General features: G+C 40.6%; 1 protein-coding gene across 2 annotated transcripts in view; it reads right to left on the bottom strand.

Annotated features, from left to right (window-relative positions):
• The window catches only part of LOC136872027 (probable cytochrome P450 49a1), an 84,491-nt gene that overhangs the window by 55,256 nt on the left and 3,575 nt on the right, over positions 1 to 25,660 (bottom strand). The window contains exons 1-3 of one of the 2 annotated variants that reach the window (XM_067145848.2): positions 21,188 to 21,329; positions 8,627 to 8,838; positions 1,257 to 1,390 (exon numbers count right to left, since the gene is read on the bottom strand). In XM_067145848.2, coding sequence (XP_067001949.2) covers positions 1,257 to 1,390; positions 8,627 to 8,838; positions 21,188 to 21,198 — 357 coding nt within the window. In that variant the 5' untranslated portion in view covers positions 21,199 to 21,329. Of the gene's footprint in view, positions 1 to 1,256; positions 1,391 to 8,626; positions 8,839 to 21,187; positions 21,330 to 25,660 lie in introns of those variants that run through there. The other variant, XM_068227301.1, reaches the window with a different exon arrangement.

Genomic DNA, 25,660 nt, shown 5'->3' with positions numbered 1-25,660 from the left:
TGCCGACCAACATTCTGATGGTGAAATTTTTTTGACCAACGGGGTTCGAACCGGCTAACGACGATGTCAGACCGTTTAGACTTCAGCGCCTTGACGATCAGGACCATCGGATGGCTCCAATACATAATAATATTTATTTTCCCTACCAAATAAGTCATGGCCTTCTGAATATCATAGTCTTCTCTAAGTGCTTCAAAATACAATTTCACACTTACAACAACAACAACAACAACAACAACAACAACAACAACGGAAACGACCGTATCCCGACAATTCTGATATGTTATACATGAACTAACTTCCGTTAATATGTTCCTTTGCACAGAATATATTTTTGGAATGGTAATAGGTGTAGGGGTAGCGTGCCTGCCTGTTATCCGGAGGCCCCGGGTTCGATTCCCGGCCAGGTCAGGGTTTTTTACCTGGACCTGAGGGTTGGTTCGAGGTCCACTCAGCATACGTGATAAGAATTGCGGAGCTATCTGACGGTGAGGTAGCGGCCCCGGTCCAGAAAGCTAAGAATATCGGCCTAGGGGACTCGTCGTGCTGACCACACGACACCTCATAATCTGCAGGCCTTCCGGCTGAGTAGCGGTCGCTTGGTAGGGCAAGGACCTTCAAGGGCTGTAGCGCAATGGAGTTTGGTTTTTCTAATAGGTAAGAATAAATATACATTTTTGAGGTGTGAATGTGCTTGCATTGGCATAATTTAAAAAATCGGCTAATGCCCAGTGATCAAATCTTTAGACTTATACAAAAAATGTCCACTTTGTGTATGAATTGCATGAATGACTAATATGGCCATCTCTGTCTTGTACTATCTTTTTGTGCGACGAGCTATTACGGAGATTCTTATGTTGTGATACTACTGTATGTGTACTGTAATACCTAACAACAATTCAGTAGCCATCTGATGGTGAGATAGCGATCTCTAACAGGGAAGCCAAGAATAACAGCCGAAAGTATTCGTCAAGCTGACCACGCTTACCTCATAATCTGCAGGTATTTGGGCTGAGCATTGGTCGTTTGGTAGGCCAAGACCCATCAGAGCTGTTGTGCCATATTGGTGTTGGGATATGGGAAGAGGGAGTTTGGGGAGGTACGTCTCATCGGAAGCAAGAGTGAAAGGTCATATGGACTGTCATGTAATTAGTTCCTCAGTAAGACCCTGCATTGAGGTAAACGAGACTAAAACTACCACTTAATTTGATCTCGTCAACAAATACAGTACAGAGATATTGAAAAAAAGACGTTACCGTCTCGAAATCTTGAGGGTCGAAAATAAACACCATGTCATCTCTGCCCAAGAGCTTTGGTATCTTGAAGATGTTCCCGTATTCTGCATTGAGTTTTTTGGTCATTTCCACGAAATCTAGTCCATCGTATTTACCTGAAACAAGAAATATAAGAATTATTTCTTTTTATTTTCAAAACACATACAATTAAGTCTCCATCTAGAGTGATGATAGAATTTTCGTAATATTTTGGGGTTTTTACCAAGTAAAAGAGGCAAACTCATCTTACGGGAAAACCTAAATTGTATGTCTATTTATCAAGGTCGCGAAGACACTCCCGGTTCGATTCCCTGTCAAAAAACTGGAAAATTTATGAATGAAGTCTCCACTTCCGGTGCGGTACACGGCCCTGAGGTTCACTCAGTCTACACAAGAACTCAGCACCAGGGTAGTTCCTGGGGCAAATTTGGCCGGCTTAGAGCTAAAGCCTGCCGCTCACCAAGCGATCACGAAAGCGGCGAGAGTCACCACGGCTAGCAAAATGATAATGCGTGTATGGACATCCGCGCACTGGACGAGAGCTGCCGCCTGGCCTCGGCGTTGGTCGCTGACATCAGCGACACACAAGTGACCAACTGGCTGCTTGTGTTATAACTCACTGATGTTCAAATCGTGGTACGCGTACCACTTGGGGCTCATGGGGCCATCTCAAGGGGTACGCAAATTTATCGTAGCTTTTCATTGTTTTCAGTGTGCATTCTATAAAAGAGCTGAGCCTGCTCATTTTCAATTAAATATTGTTTGGATTTAGTGTTTTTGTCTACCACTACAGAGTGTCCAATTTCCGAGCTATAAATTCTAAAATATGTGTCACTTTTTACCTCCTATTGACTAGATATGTACCCTTCCAGCCTACAAGTTGGGCGCCGGCTATTTATCCCAGGGTCGATTACGGGTGATCCCAGGTGAATTATTCTGAAGTTAAAAAACCAAACTTAAATTAATAAGCAGGAAAGATAAAGAGTAAAAAAATGAAAAAGATTATGAATCCAGTAAAACGATGTCAAAAAATAAAGCACTATATAAAATATAAATCGTTATCGAAAAATCACAAGGTCAACTGACATGAAAGTCCACTAATAATCCATTCGGATATTGAGTAATTCTGTTATATTTTCCAAGTCATATTGTTCAATTGAGTACAAATGCATCACTTATTGACTACGTTAAGTCGGTTTATTTTAATCTCAATTCCACTCATTAATTCTTTGCCATAATTTAACACTCCCTCAAAATCTTGAAATCCTAAAGAAAATACACATCGAATGGTTTAAGTTTGTTTGCTTTGCACTAAAAGAAACATTTCTTCGCGAACTTTTTACAAAAAAATTTACTAACGTAAAGCATTACAAATCATTACAGTTTTTTTGCCCTATTGTTGGGTTTCATGATTAAAATTATTAAAACATCATTATTCCAAAATATAATTGACATGTGTTACTTTTAAAAAATAAAATAAAATAATCTTTTTGCCGAATCATTGCTAAGATTTACTAATAAGGTTGTGGGAAAACCCCGCCGGCAAAATTTTGATAACCCTCACTGTTTCGAAATTGAGGACACATGCTCCTCTGTTTAGTCACCTCCTGTGAAATTCATGCACACAGATAAACATGCAGATCTGGACTTTAAGTAGTGCAGTACATCATAATGAGTTCCCACTCAACATTACAAGGAGGCATATCTTTATGTTTTCAAGACCCTGATGCTGCTATTAATTGGGTTAACAATCACAAAGGGATAAAATAAAATATATACATAACAACAAGCCTAGATCTGACCTATCTCCCTTGTTACCAAAAATAAAACAAAGCTAACACTCTGGCTACATATGCACTAGTCACCAAAAGAGCTTAAATAAAAAATTGAAAGAGAAATATAGAGAAATAGCTATCGCTAATTCATCCCAAAACACCTGTTCAACTTATCTTAAAACAGCAGACCTCAGGTCAGTCCATGCCGGACTCGGTTCTTGAGCTTAGCCCATCATCATACAGTCGTCATCCTGGGTTGACAGTCCTGGTCTCAGCTCCTGGAATGCCGTCTTCTTGAATATGGGTGTTGGTGGAAGGTCTAGTGCTATGGGCAGCTCTTGTCATAGTTTACACCGTGCTATCTGCAATTAAACACCCAGTCAATCGTCTGCAACGCATTCCGGACTCTCCTATTCCTTCTTAGTTACTTTAGGACAGAAATTGGCGGTGCGTCTAGCCAGTGCCTAGTGCTCAACCGCACACGAGCTCATATTAGAAGTCTGACTTTTACGTCAAGGCAATGATTGCGGCTTAACTAGCCGAAATGCACATAACAAGTGCCTCGTGCTCAACCGCACACAAACTTTATCAGAATATTTGTCTTTACATTAAGGATAAAGTTGCCGTCTACCTAGCCAAAATGTACTTAGGGAATACCTACTGCGTAACCGCACGCGAACGTATGTTAGAAATCTGTAATTCTTCCCCTTCTAGACCAGGCTCTAGCTACACCCCTATCTCGAATTGCACACTGTTCGCCAATTCATCCTCAACGACGAAGTCTTTGTTCTATTGGTAAGTTTATGGCGCAGTCACCTGCCGGACTGACACACACGCGACAGCACTGAAGAAAATGTTATAATGGAATCGGGCCCCTCTCCACACATCTCTCTCTATTTATTCGGACAGCCGGTGACGCCTCGCCAGGGACTTCACCCAGATACACACTTGAGTTCTTTGTGTAGCGAGTCGTTCGGTTCCCACGGTATTCGCGCGAATGTTGTATTACGGAAAACGATGCTCATTAACATCTCAAGACACAACATGTCATTCAGTAAATTATTAGGAATATAACTGTGGTTTTAATTTCTGTGATACCGAGCTCGATAGCTGCAGCCGCTTATGTGCGGCCAGTATCCAGTATTCGGGAGATAGTAGGTTCTAAACCCACTATCGGCAGCCCTGAAGATAATTTTTCCTGGTTTCCCATTTTCACACCAGGCAAATGCTGGGGCTGTACCTTATTTAAGGCCACGGCCACTTCCTTCCCACTCCTAGCCCTTTCCTCTCCCATCGTCGCCATAAGACCTATCTGTGTTGGTGCGATGTAAAGCAACTAGCAAAAAAATATTATCTGATATACTTCCAGGAGAGTAGATATGGCCCTGATTTCCAAACGCGTCAGGCCTGGTTTTTAGCGCTTTAATTCTTAGCAGGGTGGTAGATATAGTTCCCCGAACAGTATCCGAGTGTCCTCCTAAAACACTCAGCTCGAATTCATGCTTTTTGTGAATTCAATACTCTGACGCTACATTACTGCTATGTTAAATATCAATTTATCTTACCAAAAACGGTACGGTTCAGTAGTAACTGTTGCATTAATAATTATATATCATTGCTAGACATTGAAAATCTCATAATTTCACTCACGAAACAATCACGTTTCTCTATCCGTCTTGTGAAGGCTTGCCGTTTTGTATGAGACGGTGCCCGAAAATTCCAATGGTCGAATCATTTTTCTATGATTATGCAATGAAACTACCAGGACCAGTCCTCCGGCCATTCCTGATCGCTAAGTTTCGGACTTTTTCTGTAAATGTAACTCCGAAGGAAGTTCCCTTTGCCCAGCGAAGATTATATACAATAAATTATTGGTATAGTGGCTCAGCTGCTTGCCTATCATCTCCGTGACCATACTTTGTTTCCTAGTGTTGCTGTGGTGGTATTTTCCGTTGAAAATTCCGTGGTGTCAGGAAGGGTATGCGATCTTGAATTCCCGGCCACAACTGTTTCATACCTCAGCGCAAGCGGGATAATCTGCGGAAGATGAACATAATGATAATGACGATGGTCATGATTATAGTTAATATTATTTGGAATACAGCAACAATCATTTGTTATTTCTGTTATAATAGCAATATACTCGTTCATGGGTGGTACGAAGTTAAAACAATAGGATATTGGGGGTACGTCAATCGAAAAGTTTGAATACCACTGTAAAAGTTATATAACACAGCGCAATCAAGCGACCAGCAGCGCGGCTCCTTGCACATAAAATGAGTCCGACTTGTCAGTTCAGTGTGTGGCGAGTGCATAGGACCATGGATATCGACAGTGTGCAGTTTATATAATCAATTGAAAAACGACCTACAATTTGGGGCATGGCCTCGGAAGAATATAGGGTTAGAAATGTAAAAATAAAATAATGGGAGGAAATCGTTGAATTGTTTGGAGGCTACAACATTGTAAATAATAAAGAAAAACAATGTTTTAGTTATCTAAAGCTAAACTCGGATGCAATCAATAACTTTTCTTGTGTTTATGTATCTACTAAAGTAGCGGTCTCTTCAATCTCCATTTCAAGAGCCAAAACTGATGATAACCTCAGCCATCGTGCTGGTCGCTGTATTGGCCGTTCCATCAGCGACCAAAGACGCGACTTTTGCTGCTGTTGTATTCTCCTATAGGTATTTTCTGCTCTGATGGCGTGCGGCCTACATGCTGTCACGGGAAGCGGGGAGCGTTGGGCTGACCATTCAAGCACGACGCGAGAGGCCGTTAAGTGAAAGACACAGAGGCCACTATTACAACGTTGGCAGGATCTCCCGCGCGCGTGTTAAAGTTGTGTTGAAACCCACATAACTTAGTATGTTATAGCACGAATATGGCCGGTAAATGAGTTTTATTATTTTTATTTATTTCATTTATTAATTTACGTATCTACTTAATTATTTATTTATTTATGATACGAGTTAATTAATAGGGCATATAAAAAGTGCATTAGACAACAGACCGAAAAAATAATTCGCTCAAAAGTACAGAATTACACAACACATTTGTTCAGTTTAAGATATTCACCTTTTACGTAATAACTGAGGAGAGTTCTTCTTACTACATCTTTATGGAATCAGTCGATTGCCTTTGTTATACAGTTCCTGTTGTTTCGTTTGCGCGGTGATTGAAATGAGATGGAACCAGATGACTGGGTACTGTCTTCACCTTCCTTTACTATTCGCTGCACGGTTCGTGTACTAACTTGACAAGATTCAGACACATTCTGCTGCACTTCATACGCACTCACTAAAGGGCCATTATTTTCTGCTTCCTTTTGAAAATATTCATTATCATTGCTGATCATTTTTCTACCCCGGCTCCTTATCTCCTTCCTCTTCAACTTTGTAAGATACATAGTGCAGTTATTACATACAACAACAACAACAACATAGATCAATGCAAATAGAAACAAACTCACATAACAAACCGCGAACACCTTAATCGAAGAATGCAGTAAAGGACGCGGTAAGAATTTCTCATAAAACAAGAATTATCGTAAACAAATTCGTCAAGCAAGCTCTTTTTGTAATACCCCACTGCAAGGCTACTCGGCAACACAGCAGTTCGGAGAGCGAAGTGAGCGCGGCAAACTCCCCGGGCGACTGAGAAGTTCTCAGCGCCACCGCCAGGCGATCTTTTATCTGACTGGGCAGTGACATACTGCCTGCACCCCACTTCCCCTGACAGCTTTAGGCCGCCCGCCATCAGAGCAGAAAAGACGTATAGTGCGGGGGAAGCGTAACTGAGGTAACAGATTGTGGAAACCTTTATCTTCCACTCCAGCAAGGGCCTTCATAGAGTTAGCTTGGTTTGTCTGGTCTTATGAGAGCATCAAGCTAAAAATTGTTGAATTATTCCATACTAAAGTTTACTTGCGGTTTGTACGGGTGGAAATTAATTTGTGTTTCCTTTTATGAACTCCAGAATATGAATCAAAATGCGTTCATTCTCTTTTAGTGCTGTTTGAACATGTTCGTTTCCATTGATTTGTTGACAGAACTTGATTTTCTCTTTTTCCCTCCAGAAATATGTAGGTAAAGTTTAAGGAAACAATAACCAACAGAAAATTGTTTGAAGTGGTCATATAACAGAAACGCCGGTACTGGTACCTCAAAGTGGTACACCTCTACAAATGATGCGGCGGTACTATACTAAATAACATTCCTAAGGCCATGGATCCCATGCAGTGAGCAGAAAGTACCAATCGCTAGTGCTATACATATCAAGAAACCAGTAGTGAATCTGGTTGCGGTATCAGATGGTCCGCAAGGGATGTTTATGGGCCACTGTCCACTTCTCTTTGTCAGAAAGGTAATATTCCTGAGGCGATTCTTTTATTGTTTATGCGCTACTATGCCTTTGCTGCCGAGATGTAGTGTTCACAGTTGACTATGTCCTCTGGTGTAGAGAAAATATGTTACTTTCATTAAACTTGTCTCAGTCTCTTCTTGAGTTTGAACACATTGAAAGTGGAAAAGATATGAACAGTTCTAGTAAGAGATAAATGGCACTACACATATTAAGACACCCAGAACTTGTTTAGTTGGAATCGTGTACATCATACATATAGCGTGAGGCGTAAAAGCATACAGTTATAAATTCCTTTTATTACTTGTTTGAATGGATCAGCTATTTTCTATAAAATCTGTGCTGCCACAAGGAAATACTTTAACGCGAAATTATAATCTCAAATTAAAACTTAATATTAAACACACATCAATCACCCTAATTTTACAAAATTGTTCGCAAACTATCAGTCAACATCCGAGTAAAGAAATCTACAAGAAAAACCTTCAATCCATTAATACAAATCCTAAAATTAAACATTCAAAGAAAGTGTCCGGGAAGAGCCGGGTACTACAGCTAGTAATATTAATAAAATAAGTAATTTTTATAATAAAAATCTAATTTTATGTTCAGCATCCCTTCATTTACCATAGATATAATCAATTATCATCAATCATCGAGGCATTAGACTTTATTCCTCACGACTTCTTTTACGTGCTTGGTGTGAAGGACAAGTGCCACTGACCTCGACCAGAATCAAACTCCACTATCTCAGGAACAGAAGGACTGTAATTAACCAACAACGGGACTGAAATAATCACACAAGTAATAAAGACAGGCGAATGGCTCAATTAAGTATGCATACAGTTAAACCAGTAATATATATAAGTAATGAAATAAATGAAATAAAATCCAATTAATAACTGCGATAATAAAAAAGCAATTAAATAAATAAATCAAACGTAAGTGGGTAACTTTATAAATGTGTCCGTAAATAATTAAATAGCCAATAAAATAAGAAAGTTGGGAACCAAATAAGTACGCCAGTCAAGCAGGAAGTCAATAAGTAAGCAGTAAGTAAGTAAAGAACTATGGATGGTTAAAAGTAAATATGTGAGGAAATAAAGAAGTAACCAAACAAGTAAGTACGTCACTAAGTAGTAAAGTGACTGAGTGAGTAATAAAGTACTGCCTTGGTCATATATACTTAACGTTCTAAAATTTAAACACCGTTACCTACGAAAGGAAGAAACCTCCAGGCATTTCCAATGAGTGGCAAAGGTTTTGGACCGGGAATCTCCTCATATGGTCTGACCTGAGATACCTCTTGCTGTGTAGGAGCCATTGACATCTCCGCCTTGCTGACGAAGAGAACAGTAGTTGCTGGACGGACGAAATGGGCAAGACGCCCCGTAGACAGCTTGCCCAGTTTCAACATCGTGGAAGTGCTACAACAGGGAAAAATCAATTACGTCTGTTTCAGGTATAAGTATAATTATTTCGAGGAAGTACAGGTGTTACTTCATAATACCGGAATTACGAAAGTTATAAGATTTTCTGCTTTGCATAAAATTGTAACCAAACATTTTAATAAGGTGTTAAAAATTTTCATTATTTGAGGTGAAGAGGGTACAAGGTAATTATTCCAGTATTCTGATATTTTGAAAAGTCCCTAAAACTATCATTCTCCATTCGATCCGTCTTACCCCACCACCGAAGCTGGCTCATACGCCCACTTTCATCCATGGAGTTCACTCCCAGCTGAGTCTTTATCTCCTCCTGACGAGTATCCTTCTTCCATAGTCCCGACCTAATTGTTTCAAACCAACATTCTCGTTTCTTTAAAGTCTGTTACTTGCAGCTTCTGAAGAAAACGGACCTGATTACATCCAGATTTTACTCCAATTTGTCGGAGAAGGGCTGAGCTGAAACCGGTGAAAAGTACTATTTACCTTTCTTTGGAAATATTTTGAGCTCATAATAGTAGCTTTGCTACACATCGATTCAGATTCACTTACTACGCTTCCGTCCTGGGAGAGCTACCATCCTAATTTCTTAAAATGATCGATACCCTTTTGTTCTAGTTCCTTATTTCTTTCCTGACAGTCAATCCTCTTAGGTTTACTTCAAAATGACATATGTTTAGTGTTGGAGAAGCTAATTTTTATACCATAATGTTTCCACTTCACTCCAAGCTCCAAGATATTAAATTGCCAGCGTCCAGAACATTATGACACGAAGACCACGTCGCCGGCATTAGTCAAACTGGTTTTCAATGCAAATGAAACACTTGCCAACAGATATGACGTTCAGTGTAAATAAATAGATAAGGATGTTTTATTCGAGCTAGAAGTTATAGTCATTTTAATATTACATAACTGAGTAAAATAATGGAATTTGGAAAAGAACAATTCGATGATTCTAAAAGAATCAGACATCTCTAACAGAAGAAAATTAAATGGTTTTCGCCGAGAATCGGGCAATTGTAATTGCATTTTTCATCGTCCATTAACTCTCCCACACTGCATAACTCAGGGCAGAGTGGCATGCTGAGTCTGTCTTATAAACCCAGACCGAGCGCATGGTGCTTGTACTCTGCGTACAGCAGCTGCCTCAGCCCAGCTTATGTCGTGCGCACGGCCGCCCTGCTAAAGCGTGTATACAATCTTATATGACATCTTACCTATAAAATATGCTGGAAGTGTCATCCTTGAGGGACTTCATAAACACCATTAGGAGTTTCTTCACACCAATCGCGAGAGTTATGACTGTTCATACGACCATTAAGATGAAACTAGTCCTCATCTGAAAAGAACACAGTCTCTTGGTCGAATAAACGATCATTCAGTGATGTGAGATACCACTCACAGTGTCTCACTCTTGTGGCTGGATTATCAAGTTTTAAACAATGAGCCCGTGTAAACCTGCACGGTTTGATATGTAACAGTTTTGTAGCTCTGTGTGCGGAAGAAACCGAAACCCCCACTTGTGCTAGTTTTGTGAGTTATTTATTCGGTGACCGTTCAAGACTCGCACCAATATCATCTATCTTTTCCTCTATTAAAAATGTTCGTGAGCGCACATGTCTGTTATTGATTACTGAACCAGGGGTTTCAAATTGATTTCTCTTTATAGGAATCTGTGCTCATGAAAGTAGCACTTCACCAGGAAATTGCTGAAGAAATGCATCGCATATTCGTGGAACCGACTCGTAATAAAATAAATTGTACATGCGAAAATACAGTGTTGCAATAGTAACAGTCTCATTATCTTAACAGCTGCGATTCAGACTGGCAATTGGTGCTGGGTCAAACACGTAACGCTTTCTTGCAAGGTCGAGAACTATGCGCGCGCCTCCCGTGTAGCTGCTTAGGTCTCCCAGTAGAATCGCCGCTGGACGCTCTGGGTATATATGAGACTCTGTATATGGCTCGTTGTCTGTTCTTCTCCATGTCGCTTCTTTAGAATAACCCCACTTGACAAGGTTGTCCCTGGATTTACCAACACCTAATTGTAGTCTGTTCAATGAACTCCGGGTTATGAAATGAAAACCTACAACATGTTTTCCAACCAGTGACCGGGTCAGGGATGGAATTAATGAAGCTCCCATCTTGCGACGATGATAGGAATTGTGTCAGCTGCCGAGGCCTCTCGCACTCCTCTGGGGCAATGATTATGGACTGACAGATGAAATGAAATGATAGTGGAGAGTGTTGCTTGAATGAAAGATGGCAGGGAAACCGGAGTACCCGGAGAAAAACCTGTGCCGCCTTAGCTTTGTCCAGCACAAGTCTCACATGGAGTGACCGGAATTTGAAGCAGAGAACCTAGAGGTGAGGGGCCGGCGCAATGCCGTCTGAGCCACTGAGGCTCCATCTCTGGGTTAACCAGTCTAAAACACGTCCAGATGGTGAACATTCAGCAGTTGAAGATGGTTACATCTAGCAATAAGAGCAATTTACGTAGAAATCTGTGTACAATGTGGAATACCGCAGCGAAATACGAGTGAATTTGCTACTCCGGAATAATATCATTCGGAAATTCACGGGCTGTAATTGGGGAGCTCAGTCTCAAGTCATCAGAAAATCCCCCATTGCACTCTGTTTGTCTGCAGGGGGAATATCCATGTCCTGTGAGACAAACCAAGTGGATGTCGCGATAAATTAAATTGTTAGACCGAGCTCGATAGCTGCAGTCGCTTAAGTGCTGCCAGTATCCAGTAATCGGGAGATAGTGGTTTCGAGCCCCACTGTCGGCAGCCCTGAAGATGGTTTTCCGTGGTTTCCCATTTTCACACCAGGCAAATGCCGGGGCTGTACCTTAATTAAGGCCACGGCCGCTTCCTTCCAATTCCTAGGCCTTTCCTATCCCATAGTCGCCATAAGACATATCTGTGTCGGTGCGACGTAAAGCAAATAGCAAAAAAATTATATCTATATAAATAAAATTGTTTCTGTTTGTCTGTTTGTCTGTCTGTTTGTCTGTTCCACCATCACGTCGAAACGGCTGGATAGATCTCAACCAAACTTCATATTTAGAGTATACTGACCCCGGGGAAGGTTTCGATATGCATATCATTTTAAAATCTTTGAAAAGACGGGGGTTTTATAGGAAAAACGGTTTTCCTCCATTTTCTCTTATACTATTATAGGCAAAATATCGAATTTGTCGTATAAGGACGAGACAAAGCTCAATTTAATCCTCTTGACGCAAAGAACAAAACTCGGTAAGCCCTACGGGCCCGAAAACCATGTTTTAAGGCCCTAAAACCAACCGTTACGGAGATATTGGCACCACACTACCCCTGCTCTAGGAATCGGATAAAGAAATGAACTGCCGTAACCATGGCAACGTCAGCTCCAGGATTCTAGAGCAGTGAGATTATGCATGTACGTTTGGGCATAGCTGTCAACCAAAATAGGTACAAATAAGACTTAATATCTGGGAAAAAAATATACTGTTGTGTAAGGCACTCATAGGACTCCTTTGGGCGGGGATGGAAAGGGGGTGAAGAACGAGTGTAAAAATCTATATAAATAAAATTGTTTCTGTTTGTCTGTTCCACCATCACGTCGAAACGGCTGGATAGATCTCAACCAAACGTCATATTTAGGGTATACTCATCCCGGAGAAGGTTTTGATATGCATATCATTTTAAAATCCTTGAGTAGACAGGGGGTTTATAGGAAAACCAGAATGGTTTTTCCACCATCACGTCGAAACGGCTGGATAGATCTCAACCAAACTTCATATTTAGAGGATACTCATCGCGGGGAAGTTTTCCATATGCATATCATTTTAAAATATTTGAATATATGGGGGGTTTATAGGAAAATCAGAATGGTTTTTCCACCATCACGTCGAAACGGCTGGATGGATCTCAACCAAACATTGTATTTAGAGTATACTAATCCCGGGGAAGGTTTAGATATGCATATCATTTTAAAATCCTTGAATAGACGGGGGGTTTATAGGAAAACCAGAGTGGTTTTCCCACCATCACGTCGAAACGGCTGGATAGATCTCAGCCAAACTTCATATTTAGAGTATACTCATCCCAGGAAAGGTTCCGATATGCATATAATTTTAAAATCTTTGAATAGACGGGGTGTTTATAGGAAAACCACAGTGGTTTTCCTCTATTTTCTCTTATACTATTGATTTTCTGTAAACTTCGTTTACCGTACGTGAAACGTCTCTTCATTATAAACAACTTTCGTTATGTTCATAATTTACCTTACTCTTCACATGACGGAGAAATTTACAATTTTCTGCTGGTATCATGCTCTGCATTTAGTGACCGACAGACCGACAACGAACCTACAGGTTACCATGGCAAAGTCTCTGACTGCATGCCAGTAGGGAAGTAACGTATTGCCATTTTCCTCATCATGCTTTTAAATTCGTGGTTGTTCCTTGGGTAGATGGCAAGAGAGGCATCAATCGGCTCATCTGCGGGATATTGGCGGAATATCGTTGGAGGTTATAACCGCCCTCGAATAGATTAAGTAATAACACCATTAGTCATCTTCATATTTGTTTACCTAAGAATCACTGAACCTAAATTTCTCCTCTGTTAGCGCTTTATTATATCCATAACTCACGGCATTTATTTATTTGTCGTTATCCGGCTGTCCTCGGTTATAATCCATTTTCTATTAGTTTCAACATTCTTAACTGTATTATTTTCTTCCTTAATTACGCCGTATGTACGTGAATGCTAGAAACTACTGGATGCATTTCCACCAAGATTCGTATTTAGAATACACCTGTCCTTGATAGGTTTCAGGGCAAATATTGTTTCTAAATCCCTGAACTAACTGGGGGTTTATACGAAACCGAAACAGTGATTTTGCACTTCCAAAAAATATACACAACAAAAGTTTATGGAAGTCTACCTACCTTGGTAGAAATTAATGTCTAAACCTTTTTTTCTCATGTGCATCATTTCGATACGAGGATCAATAAGGGAGATATCATTAAAGGACCGTTTTTCTGTACAAGTCCCATCGGACTTAACTCACGAGCGGGTGCGTGTAAAGCGTATTCCTTACAACTTGAAAACTACTGAAGACATTCGAAACAAAATTTATATTTAGCATCCACCTGTCCAAAGGTAGGTTTTAAACGTAAATAACATTTCATGTTCCGGAATGGACTGGCGGTTTATAAGGAACCGAAATGGTGATTTTACTCTTCCACAATATATACAGAACAAGACCAACCTGACTGGAAATCGACCAAACCTGATGGAATTCCACCTCTAAACCTTTTTTTTCATGTGCATTTTTTCGTCAGGAGGATTAATAAGGGAGATATCATGAATGGTCACTTTTGCAGGTTAAGTCCAGCGGACATAGCCCAAAAGGTGTTTTACATGGAGCAGATTCCTTATCTATATAAATCAAATCGTAACGACTGTGTACCTCTACACTGACTATTTTGGCGAAATTTTCGTACAGCTTTCCGTTTAAGGGGTAATAATAACAATCTCCATAATTTTTGATTTCCTGAAAGTCCTAATTTTTACCCGCCTCGCCCAAAATCCACATTGTGGCATAATCTGCCAGAAGAATAAGAAGATAATTGAAATTTGACAAAATTATACGTTTTAGCCTGTAACGAATGAAAAATCCTATATCATTAAATTTTTCATTTTTTATCCCGAAGAATATCGAAATATGCAGGCAATTTTAATGATGGTGCAGACCTTCGGAAATTCCTATCACGTAACGGATTGCACAATCTCCGTTCAATTTGGAATGATCTACAACCTTGGTCTTATGACTTTATGCCGTATCTGTATCCCTTTTACGTTTGATTTTTCTCTATTAATCGATGTTAAGTCAATTTGGAATTTTCACATGCATTATTCATACTTTCAATTACTTATATGAAATACAGAATCATCAAACTCTTCACGAAAATTGGCCCACTCAGTAGCCATATGTGAGCCAAATGCTACGTATGTAGCTGTCACATTATTATCCGAAAAGTAATGTAATGTGAGATGATCTTACAAAACCTTTACCCTGTTCCACGTTTCTAAATCTGACCCAAGAATAGATGACATATCATTGGACCAGCCATTTAGGCCACTAAATCCGGCGTGTCTTATGGTATAATCCTTTGTCGATATGACGTACGTTTAGTAGCAGTTAATCTGTAAATGAAGGTCTTCAATATTGTAAACACGCATATACTTTCGTATGTCGATCTATATATATTCACTGATGTCGATTTAGCGATCGAGAAAGGGTCGGTCTGCTATTGTAATCAGTACTCCCCACACCGACTTTGACTGGCAGTAGGAAAGGGTTCCTTCTCCAACTCCTGTGTAACTGTCATTAGTAAGGAAGGCCTACAATTGTAATGAATAGTTCCCTTCTCGATTTGACTTGCAGAAGGTAAGTAAGCATGCAGTTTTGTTTAAAACTCCCCTACCCGATTGTGTTTGGCAGTAGGCAAGGGTGCCCGCCATTATAAAGAAATGTACTCATCTAAAATGTTACTGGCATTAGGCATATTGGCCTGCTATTTTGATGGAAACTCACCAACTTGGTGTGACTGGCAGTACGCTGGCTGGCAGTAGGAAAAGGGGCCTGTCATTATAATGATAACTGCACAACTCAATTTCGAGTGATAGTAGGGTAATTGCCTGCCATTATAATAAAAACTGTAATCTGTCTGGAGGTAGGAAAGGGGGGCTGCCATTTTAACGAAAACTCCCCAAATCGATTCTGTCCGCATAGTAGGCAATGGGGCCTGCAATTATAATGTAAACTTCCCAACCTGATTGTGAATGCCAGTAGGCAAGTGAGCCTGCCGTTATATCACAAATCCGTAACAAACACTTTACATTGGAAACGTACGGGGACCTCCCCATGCTCTTTCTCGGATAACGCTAAGAGACATGCAATTTTAAAACTATCTTATTTACTGCATGTACACTATTTACTTCGATATTCGAATACAATGTAGAATACCGTAGCGAAGCACGGGTACATTCGCTAGTAATAATAATAATAATAATAATCATGTTCTGGACCGTCGTCAAATGTGCGGAGCGTGCTGAAAACGGTTCCTGGACGGGTAATGACTAAGAATGCATTCCGGCCACGGGTTCAGTATCGCCAAGGCACCCAAGACGACACCACGCCGGATCTCCTGAAGGATTTGACCCATATTAAAAATGCTTATAGGAAAAGATGGCAAAGATTATGGACCTAACTGACCGGGTGGAATACCTGGACTTAGCATGGGAAGTACGAAATCGATTGCTGGAAAGAAGGTTTGAAAAATGGGAGGAAACTTGCCATAATCTATTAGAAAACGAGTCAGATCACGAATTTTCGCGGATTCTCTCAGAAAACGAGTCAGATCGCGGATTTCGGCGGATTATATATGAAACAATAAGCATTCAATTCTAAAGTTCCGTATAATACCGTAGCGAAGCACGGGTATCTTGCTAGTATATATATATAAATTGTTAGACTTATCATTGGATGTCTGGAATCAACGCCTATAAACAAGGTTTATTGCTTGACAGGTATGGCACCATCTGATATATGGCGAAAAGTATATGGAGATGCTGAGGGAAAGAAGGCTAAAACAAATCTGTTACATCCACTCCATGGCTATCGACCACCACGATCTAGGTTGAAATCCAGAAAACCTTTCCTTTATTTCCCCCTTACTATTGGTTACACGTCGCACCGACACAGAGAGATTTAATAGCGACGATGGGACAGGAAAGGGCTAGGAGTGGGAAGGAAACGTACATGGATTTAATCAAGGTACAGCCACAGCATTTTCCTGGTATGAATATGGAAAACCACGGCAAACAATCTTCAGAGCTGCCAGCAGTGCGGTTCGAACCCACTATCTTCCGGATGCAAGCTCACAGCTGCGCGCCCCTATCCGCACGGCCAACTCGCCCGGTAAATCTTCCCTCACTTCAACTTCATTGCTAACTGTGTCTCGCACAAAGAGCCAGAGATCAATTGTTTGTTGCTGGCCCGGATTCGATTCCCGGCTCTGCCACGAAATTTGTAAAGTGGAACGAGGGCTGGAACTGGGTCCACTCAGCCTCGGGAGGTCAAATGAGTAGAGGTGGGTTCGATTCCCACCTCAGCCATCCTGGAAGAGGTTTTCCGTGGTTTCCCACTTCTCCTCCAGGCAAATTCCGGGATGGTACCTTACTCTAACTTAAGGCTACGGCCGCTTCCTTCCCTCTTCCTTGTCCATCAGTTCCTTCCTTCCTATCCCCCACAAGGCCCCTGTTCAGCGTAGCAGGAGAGGCCGTCTGGGCGAGGTACTAGTCATTTTCCCCAATTGTATCCCCGACCGAATGTCTCACCCTCCAGGACACTGCCCTTGAGGCGGTAGGGGTGGGATCCCTCGCTGAGTCTGGGGGAAAAACCAACTCTGGAGAGTAACAGATTAGGAAAGAAAGAACGAAAGAAAGAAAGAAAGAAATGAAGAAAGAAAAAAATAACATGCGTCATCACTCCGTCGTACTGAAATACCCCCCCCCCCGGATTAATTGTTTCTTCAGATGCTATTCAGAGCTCTTAGGTGAAGAAGAAATTTAATGGAAAGTAGGAAGTAATTCCACACTATTATTAAATTACCAAAGAATAGATTAGAAAAACATTTTCTTTTGGTACTGCATACGTCGCCCGGTACTGGTGGGTGGAGAAGTGTTTCAACACTAATCCGGTGAAATGGATATAAATTCATCCACTCCATATAGGTGCTGAAGTGTTCATAGACGAACCTCCTAATAAAGATAGACAGGTTATCCCATACAATGTTAGGTCCATGCCTCTTTCGTCCGATACCCTACGATCTACGACGATTTCTACGGATGATAATGAACACAGTGTCACGTGATTTTCTTGAAGGGTAGAAAGTTTTGCAGACAGACATTCGCGTTGCCTTACCACAGGTTCGCACAGCATCAAGATACGGGGAAGAGGGCGTAGTATTCAAATGCGGGAGAGCGTACGTACCGCTGTAAACGTCAATTTGTCTTAGTTACTTTAGAAATAAAAAATGTACAATGTGCTTTACGTCGCACCGACACAGACAGGTTTTATGGCGATGATGGAAAAGTAAGGGGCTAGGAGTGTGAACAAAGCGAACGTTGCCGTAATAAATGTACAGCTCCAGCTTTTGCGTGATGTGAAAAGGAGAAGCCACGGAACACCATCTTCTGGGCTACCGACAGTTAGGTTTGAACCAATTATTTTCCGAATGCAAGCTCACAGCTGCGTTACCCTAACTATGTGACTATCTCATACGGTGAATGAAAACAATTTCAAACAAAGAGTCTATAGATATTATAAATAATCAATAGTACATTGACATTGCCAATTCCTCACCCCTCCTCACCCCGGTAGCTGGTCGGACACCGAACATTTCCAGTCTCAGCTGTTATAAGCAGCCCAGACCTCATGGAGGAAGCCTCCCATGGAAATGAGGAGTGAGGAAGTTTCCCGGTATTTCCCTCACCAAGCCGGAATATGCTATTCGATATTAGTTTACAAAGCCCACTGAAATACATGCACCAACTTACTCAATAAGTTCATCGCAGAAAGTGGCTCCATCAGAAAGGGAGCTATTTGAATCCCTCACACCTCAGTCACTTTCATATTTGCACTGACGATCTTTCTCTCGTCCATTGCAGAAGATTGGAACGCTATATTCCACCCTTCATGTCATTTAATCACCTAGTCACCACTGATCTATATTTAAGGCCGTCGTCCATATCACATATTCAATAACAGTTGTTCACCTACATTTTTCTTAAATAATTTCAAGAAAGTTGGAAATTTATCGAACATCTCCCTTGGTAAATTATTCCTGTCCATAGTTCCTATTCTCATAACTGAATATTTTCCCCAATTTGTCCTCTTGAATACCAACCACACTCTGGCCTAAGCTATTTTAAGAACTCCATTTAATATTATTCTTCGACTTACGTCATTCAAAGCGATCTCTTCAGTGTTAGCAAGGAAATTTTATCTCCTCCAAGTCTTCCCAGCCTAAAGTTAGCAACATTTCCGTGACACTTAATCCTTTGTCGGAAATCAAACAGTAGTTTTTGCTGCTTTCCTTTGGACCTTTTCCAGTTTTCGCGTCAAGTAATCCTGGTGTGGGTTCCGTACACTGGAACCATACTCTGATTGGGGTGTTATATGTCTTCTCATTTACACCCTTAGTACTTACTTTCTTTTTTTCTTTTCAAATAATAGTACTGTTACTTCCTTCCATTTCTTCCCCAGTTCCTCAAGAATTCGAAGAATATTTTCAGAATCAGTGTTTCATTGAGCCCTGAACAAAAGAGTAGGTAACTAGTCGGTAATTAATTTCGTGTAGCTATTTCTAACCGAGTGCAGCACTTGTAAGGCAGACCCTCCGATGAGGGTGGGCGGCATCTGTCATGTGCAGGTGGTGAAGGTTAGTGTAGTGTAGTGATGTGTGATTTGCAGGGATGTTGGGGAGAGCACAAACACCCAGCGCCCGGGCCATTGGGATTAACCAATGAAGGTTAAAATCTCCGACCCGGCCGGGAATCGAACCCGGGACCCTCTGGACTAGGTCGGTAACTCATCGTTAGTATTTTCCTGCTAAAACACATATAGTTCAGCGAAAAATTTAATGCGTAAAAAGGTTATGCTACATTACTCTATTGCAAGATGAATGTAATTCCTACATCTTCTGTCGAGGGAGGACAACATGATTGTTACTTCTCCTCGCAAGACGCCAGCTTGGCCGTCACCGTCAGCTTTCGGACTGTACTGAGATGTTAGGAAGGGTTGGACGTGCTGAAATCGAACTCCGGCTAATGACGAGATGACTACTAGGGAATACCTGCCTCTCCCAGGTTTTTCCGAAATCCCTGGCAAGAAATGTGTGACATAATAAAAATAATTTAAAAATGCGGCCATTCTGCCGTCCGTGCGACTGGATGACGCTTAAATAAAATATTAACGATCATCAATCAATCAGTCACTACTGACCTATATTTAGCGCTGTCGTCCAGGTGGAAGATTCCCAATCGTTTGTTTACATAGTGCGTTATTAAATAATATCAATGAAGTTGTAATTTTGTCAAACATCTTCCTTGATAAATTATTCAAATCCGAAAAAAACCTTTTCTTATAAACGAGTATTTCCACAATTTACCCTCATCTTATTTTTAAAACTGCACTCAAGCAGATTCATCTACTAATGTCATCTCTCCACTGACAGCTCGGAACGTTCCGCTTAGTCCAGTTGTTCGTCTCTTCTTATACTACTGTAGTAGTGAAAATGAATGAAAACCTACAAACTGTTTTCCAATCATTGACGGGTCAGGGATGTACTGAATGAAGTAGATATCGGCTGTTAGTACGATGGGGTCGCCACTCCCAAAGTGATTATTAATGAATGATAGATGAAATGAAATGAGAATGGAGAGTGTTGCTGGAATGAAAGCTGACAGGGAAAACCGGAGTACCCGGAGAAAAACCTGTCCCGCCTCCTCTTTGTCCAGCACAAATCTCACATGGAGTGACCGGGATTTGAACCACGGTATCCAGCGGTGAGAGGCCGACGCGCTGACGTCTGAGCCACGGAGGCTCCTACTGTAGTAGTATTTCATGTAATATTTCCTTCCACGGAATTCCTTTTTGTACTGTTGTTGTTGTTGAGTAATTATGTTTCGACTTTACTATATGTTCACACTACTGTTGACCATTCCCACCGAGATGTTTCCTATTTGCGATTTATTTGTTAAGGAGAAGAAGAAGAATAAAAAGAGAAATAAACTGGGTAATGTTTGCAAATATTTTCGTAACAATACTTGTAAAGAACATACGCTTACTTCACTTCAGCGGTTACCGAGCCTAACAGACATGGAAAAGTGGTACCCACAAAATAAAATAAAATATACAGGCAATACGTAGTGTTATAGAATTAATGTGCAAAATAAAAAACCTTGCTTAAAATGAGAAATGCTGAAGTTTAAAAGGCAAATATCTCCACATAACTAACCTTAACATTTTTATTTATAGAATCTAAGATTTAAATTCCCTTGACTACGTTCTATGCCATGTAACAATAAATAACCATTTTCAGTCTCATTCACAATCACGTGTGAAAAGGTGCTATTGATCACTGGGGTCTGTGAGATGGATACGATGGGGCAGATTGAGATCATCTAACTCATACGATGTACATACTCTGAAAGTTTAAAAAGTATGTATTTTCATCCCATGTTTAATAGTGTTTGTTTTCTTGGCAACTCACCTCCGCCACATTCGTCACTTTCCGCTGCTTTCCTCCCAGTGTTTGAGATCCGCACACTGCCACAGTTACGCGACTACTGTCAGCTGATTACCGCTTAAAAAACTGGATGACGTCATTGAATCTACGCTCTTCATGGATGGCCTTGGCGAGTGTAGTGCAGTGTGTCATGATTTCCTCTGTATCTCCCCTCTTATCTAGCTCTCTTTGCCTGCTGTTTCGACGCGTTCTTCGCCTGTTGGAGAGAGGGCAACAACTTTGTGTCACGCTGATGTACATTTTCACACCAGTATGGGAATTCTTCTTCGACCGCGAGGTATTGTAAACTTCGCACGACCTGTGTTCTCGAGTGGTTGTACTCCATAAGGGAGCAGCTGGATGTCAAATTCCATTGTTTCGACCGCTGTTCGAATTCACGAGAAAATGAACGTTCTGTGCGTCAACACTCTCGAAAACTTCATGTACTTCAAAATTTGTTTACCTTCTCGAACTTCGTAATAATCTTATAATGAACTTGTTTACGCTTATCCTGTTAGGGTTAAATGCATCTGTGTGATATCCAGTCTTTTCTAGAACTAATTTAAAATAACGCAATATTTTCTATTCAGGTGAATTCTTACGGTATGCCTGGACATTTTAATTTGTAATTTAAAATGCTGAGCTTTATTTCATTCTCCTTTTCTATTGGTTTCCTTCTTTTCCCTAATGCTTCTTATTTCACGTTATACAGTTACTGTTTAATGAATGTAATATTGAAAATATTATTCGGATAAAAATCTAAATTGTTGCTATCACGAATTTTTGTAATAGTTCCGTCGTGATTTGCTGTGGAAAGTGTCCTAATCTTTCGATATTTTGGTGCTGTACTATTTCTAACTTGCTGTGTCTTGTTTCAATACATCTACTTTGTTCATCCGAAGTTGCTAATTCTTGTTCATCCCTTAGTGCCCTTGTATTTTCCTGACTGCTTGCTCGTATATAGCTATTTATATCTTCCCTCTTTGTACTAGGCACGGTATACCTCTCCTTGCTCATCACTTGAATATTTCGCCTCCACGATGCCGTTAAACCTTTCTTAAATAATCTTATAATAACCACCCCACTACATTTGGTAGCGGAGCTAAAACCGAACACTTCATAGTGAACTTTTGTGTTCGATAGACTGAATATCTTTTATGTTACGTTTCAATTGTTTCTACTATTAAGAACATACCTTGCTTGCTAATAAATGGAAGTAGTGTAGCCTATTGTAAAGGGTCTGCTACTGGCTTCATTTAATGACACACTTGAAACGCAAACCTGCATTAGAGAGCCTGATCCCACCCATGATCACAGAAACACAGGAAATTATATCATTTTCTCCTGTGAATCCGACCGAAGGTTTCCAAATTAGACATCAAAAGGAAAGGAGCATAAAACGCCTTTGAAAGGTACCAAAGGTCTGACGTATGAGACTCCTGTTTCAACAAAGGAGGAACTTGTCTTTTGAACTCACACAGCGAATAAAATAGTGTACTCAGTTGAAGCTCCCCCGATGAATATTTATGAGGATTAATTAAAACAATGCATGGACATGGTATACAGTACGATAACATGAAACAACTTGCTGTGTGGTAAAGTAAATCCATTGTATGTATATTATGTTCTAACCTCAGCTCAAATGCTGGTTAAATCTCAGTTTGCTTCCCCATCGTCTGTTACAAATTGCCTAGGTGTACAAGCGAAATGAGGAGTGAAGTAGAGCTGTCAGCTTGCATTCGGGAGACAATGGGTTCGAATCCCATTTTTGGCTACCCTGAAGATTCTTTTCGGTTGTTTCCCATTTTCATACCAGGAAAATTATGGGGCTGTACCTTAGTTAAGGCCAAAGTCAACTAATTATCGCTCCTAGCCCTTTCATATCCCATCTTCGCCATAAGATCTATCTGTATCAGTGCGACGGAAAGCAAATTGTGAAAACTCCCCAGTTCTAGGCTTCAGCCAAGCAACTCAAGGTTGGAAACATTCTGGGGATATGAGCTACGACTTTTAGGTAAATAATGTATGATAAAATACGAGAATGTATTCTTTATTTATTCCTAAAAATTACAATCCTTTTCTTAATGATCGTTATCCGGGCAATTAGATTAGCAGTTTGCCTTTTTCTGCCACTACGAGCTCTAATGTGAGTCAATGTATTGTTTCACTTAGCACCACTACAAGTGCCAGTGTGAATCAATGCAGAGTTTCACTTAAGACCTTTCGACTACATGCGGTGCAGACATTTTTCAAAAAATCAAAAAACGCCTGAGAGCATTAAACCAAGGAACACATTACGGAAAGAATGATGTAAATGATGCAAATAATTGGCTAGGATTTGTATCAAAAAGGAAACGAGTAAGGAAACAAGCTAAGTTTGTTTTTCCGGAACTGCATTAAGGCCGGAAGTTATTTTCGAATTTATTTTTAGTTTGATAGAACTAGCCAAGACTCACAATTTGAATTATTTCCGAGCGACAAAATTGAGGAAATGGCTTAACTGTATTTTTTTTTCGTAGTATGGGGACCCCTACTTTATCTGCTTAGAAATGCTTTGAACTCAAATAAAGGAGTAAAATAGCTTCTCGTCACTTACGTCACTAGTCTAGAAGGTGCTATTGTATATCATCCTGCTTAACTCAACAAAATACACATACAAAGTGCTCCAATTAGGAATATTTTCACACCATTCGTACTAGGAACGAAATGCAAAGAGATTGGAATTCCCTACATTGGACATACTTCGGTTATTTTCATATTTTTAAAGCTAAGAATGGGATTGTGAAAGGAAAAGTTGTTCTAACCCACGCATCGTCAATCGAGAGCGAAATGCCTTCGGAGCCAGTTTGCTCCCCGCTCTCGAGCAACGAGAGCAGCTTAGCGAGCAAGTAGGGGAAGTGCAACTAAGGCCAGTGGCGCAAGTACAGCACGGCCACGGTATGCAACCCGTCTGACTGCTGCTCTCTTGTCACGTGACAAACACCCGTCCCGAGCGGAGCGGGCAATACCGGCTCCCTAGAGTAACTACGTGATGACGTCTGTTCTAACCCATACTAGATGACACGGTGAACACTAGGTTTCGCAAGGAATGGATCTTGTCGCCATTGCCGTTTAGTAATAGAAATATTAAATGTGCCTATGAGCACATTTTAACACATTGAGATCGAAGGCCGTACATCGTACGGGCTGTGCCATTTATTCCGAAGAACGAAGCCCGCACGGCGTACGTTCTCCGGTTTTCATCGTTGTTACTACGAAACAAACGTACTATTTGCGTTAATCGATACTACAGTATAAGATGAGGCTCATATAGTTCTCTAAAAGATAAAAACATAGATGCCAGCGAAATGCTGCTCTTCACATCGTATTGTTGCTTGCAAATCGTGTCCGAGCTCTGTCGACTCGACGGCAGTATGCCACGCGCGAACATAGACTGAACAACAGTGATTTACACCAACATAACATACCTAACAGATCACAAATAATATTTATATACTAATTATTACGTAGAGTTACTTTTTGTACAAACAATTCTGAACGCCCTTAAAACCGGACGAACTCAATATCAGACATAGTTTATTAGTTATGATTATACGTTGAACTTAAGAAATAAAAACCTACTCAATTCAATCCACTATATATTTGGTGATGGATCTATCAAATGTATTTCAGTTTTTACAGTCATGAGGTAGAAAATATGAACTCAGTTATAGCGGAATAAAACATTACCTAAGGTCAAAGCTATTATTCAATTTAAAAATCCGAAATTAGTGAGGAAATAGCCAGTCAGGAGGATTAAAATGTTTGAAAGTGAGCAAGACCTCAAGGTGTTTATAAAGGACTTTTAGTGCTGGTAGTATCCTAGGACATGACATCCATGGGTGACCTACGCATCTAGCTGGTTGATGAGAATAATAATTATGTAAGGAGAGGGTGGAAATTGGTTTCGACACATAGCCTACTCCTGTCAAATAACAGGAAGGTGTCCGCTCAAGGAGTGACGTCTCCCTACGAGGGACGAATTACCATCAACAGCGTCATTCTCCCTCAGTCCACATGAGCACTCCAGAGAGGTTGTGAATTTAATACACGCATTTAGCGAGCAATCTAGATATTACAAATTGTAGACTACCACCTCTCTTACCCTGCCTGCCAATATTCTTTTGTGAAAAACTTTTCAACAAATGGGACTCGAACCGACTAAGTTCGGAATTACAGTACGTAGAATTGATGATTTAACGATTATGGCCGCCAGGTCAGGTAGTCCATGGATAAGCAATAATGTAACCTTATACATATTTTCTTTTTCTCAATTTGATACGGTATTCCTGTATCTCTCTCATGGCAAAGGTCAAGGGAAAGAAATAGCTTACACTGAAGTCTCTGCCTCACTTAGCACTTTGAGGGTACAGAAGCTGCTGAGATATGTGTGTGCTGAACAAAGACACTTTGAGATTA

Source organism: Anabrus simplex, chromosome 4 (assembly GCF_040414725.1).
Source record: "Anabrus simplex isolate iqAnaSimp1 chromosome 4, ASM4041472v1, whole genome shotgun sequence".
NCBI lineage: Eukaryota > Metazoa > Arthropoda > Insecta > Orthoptera > Tettigoniidae > Anabrus > Anabrus simplex.
This window is presented reverse-complemented; position numbering and strand designations above follow the sequence as displayed.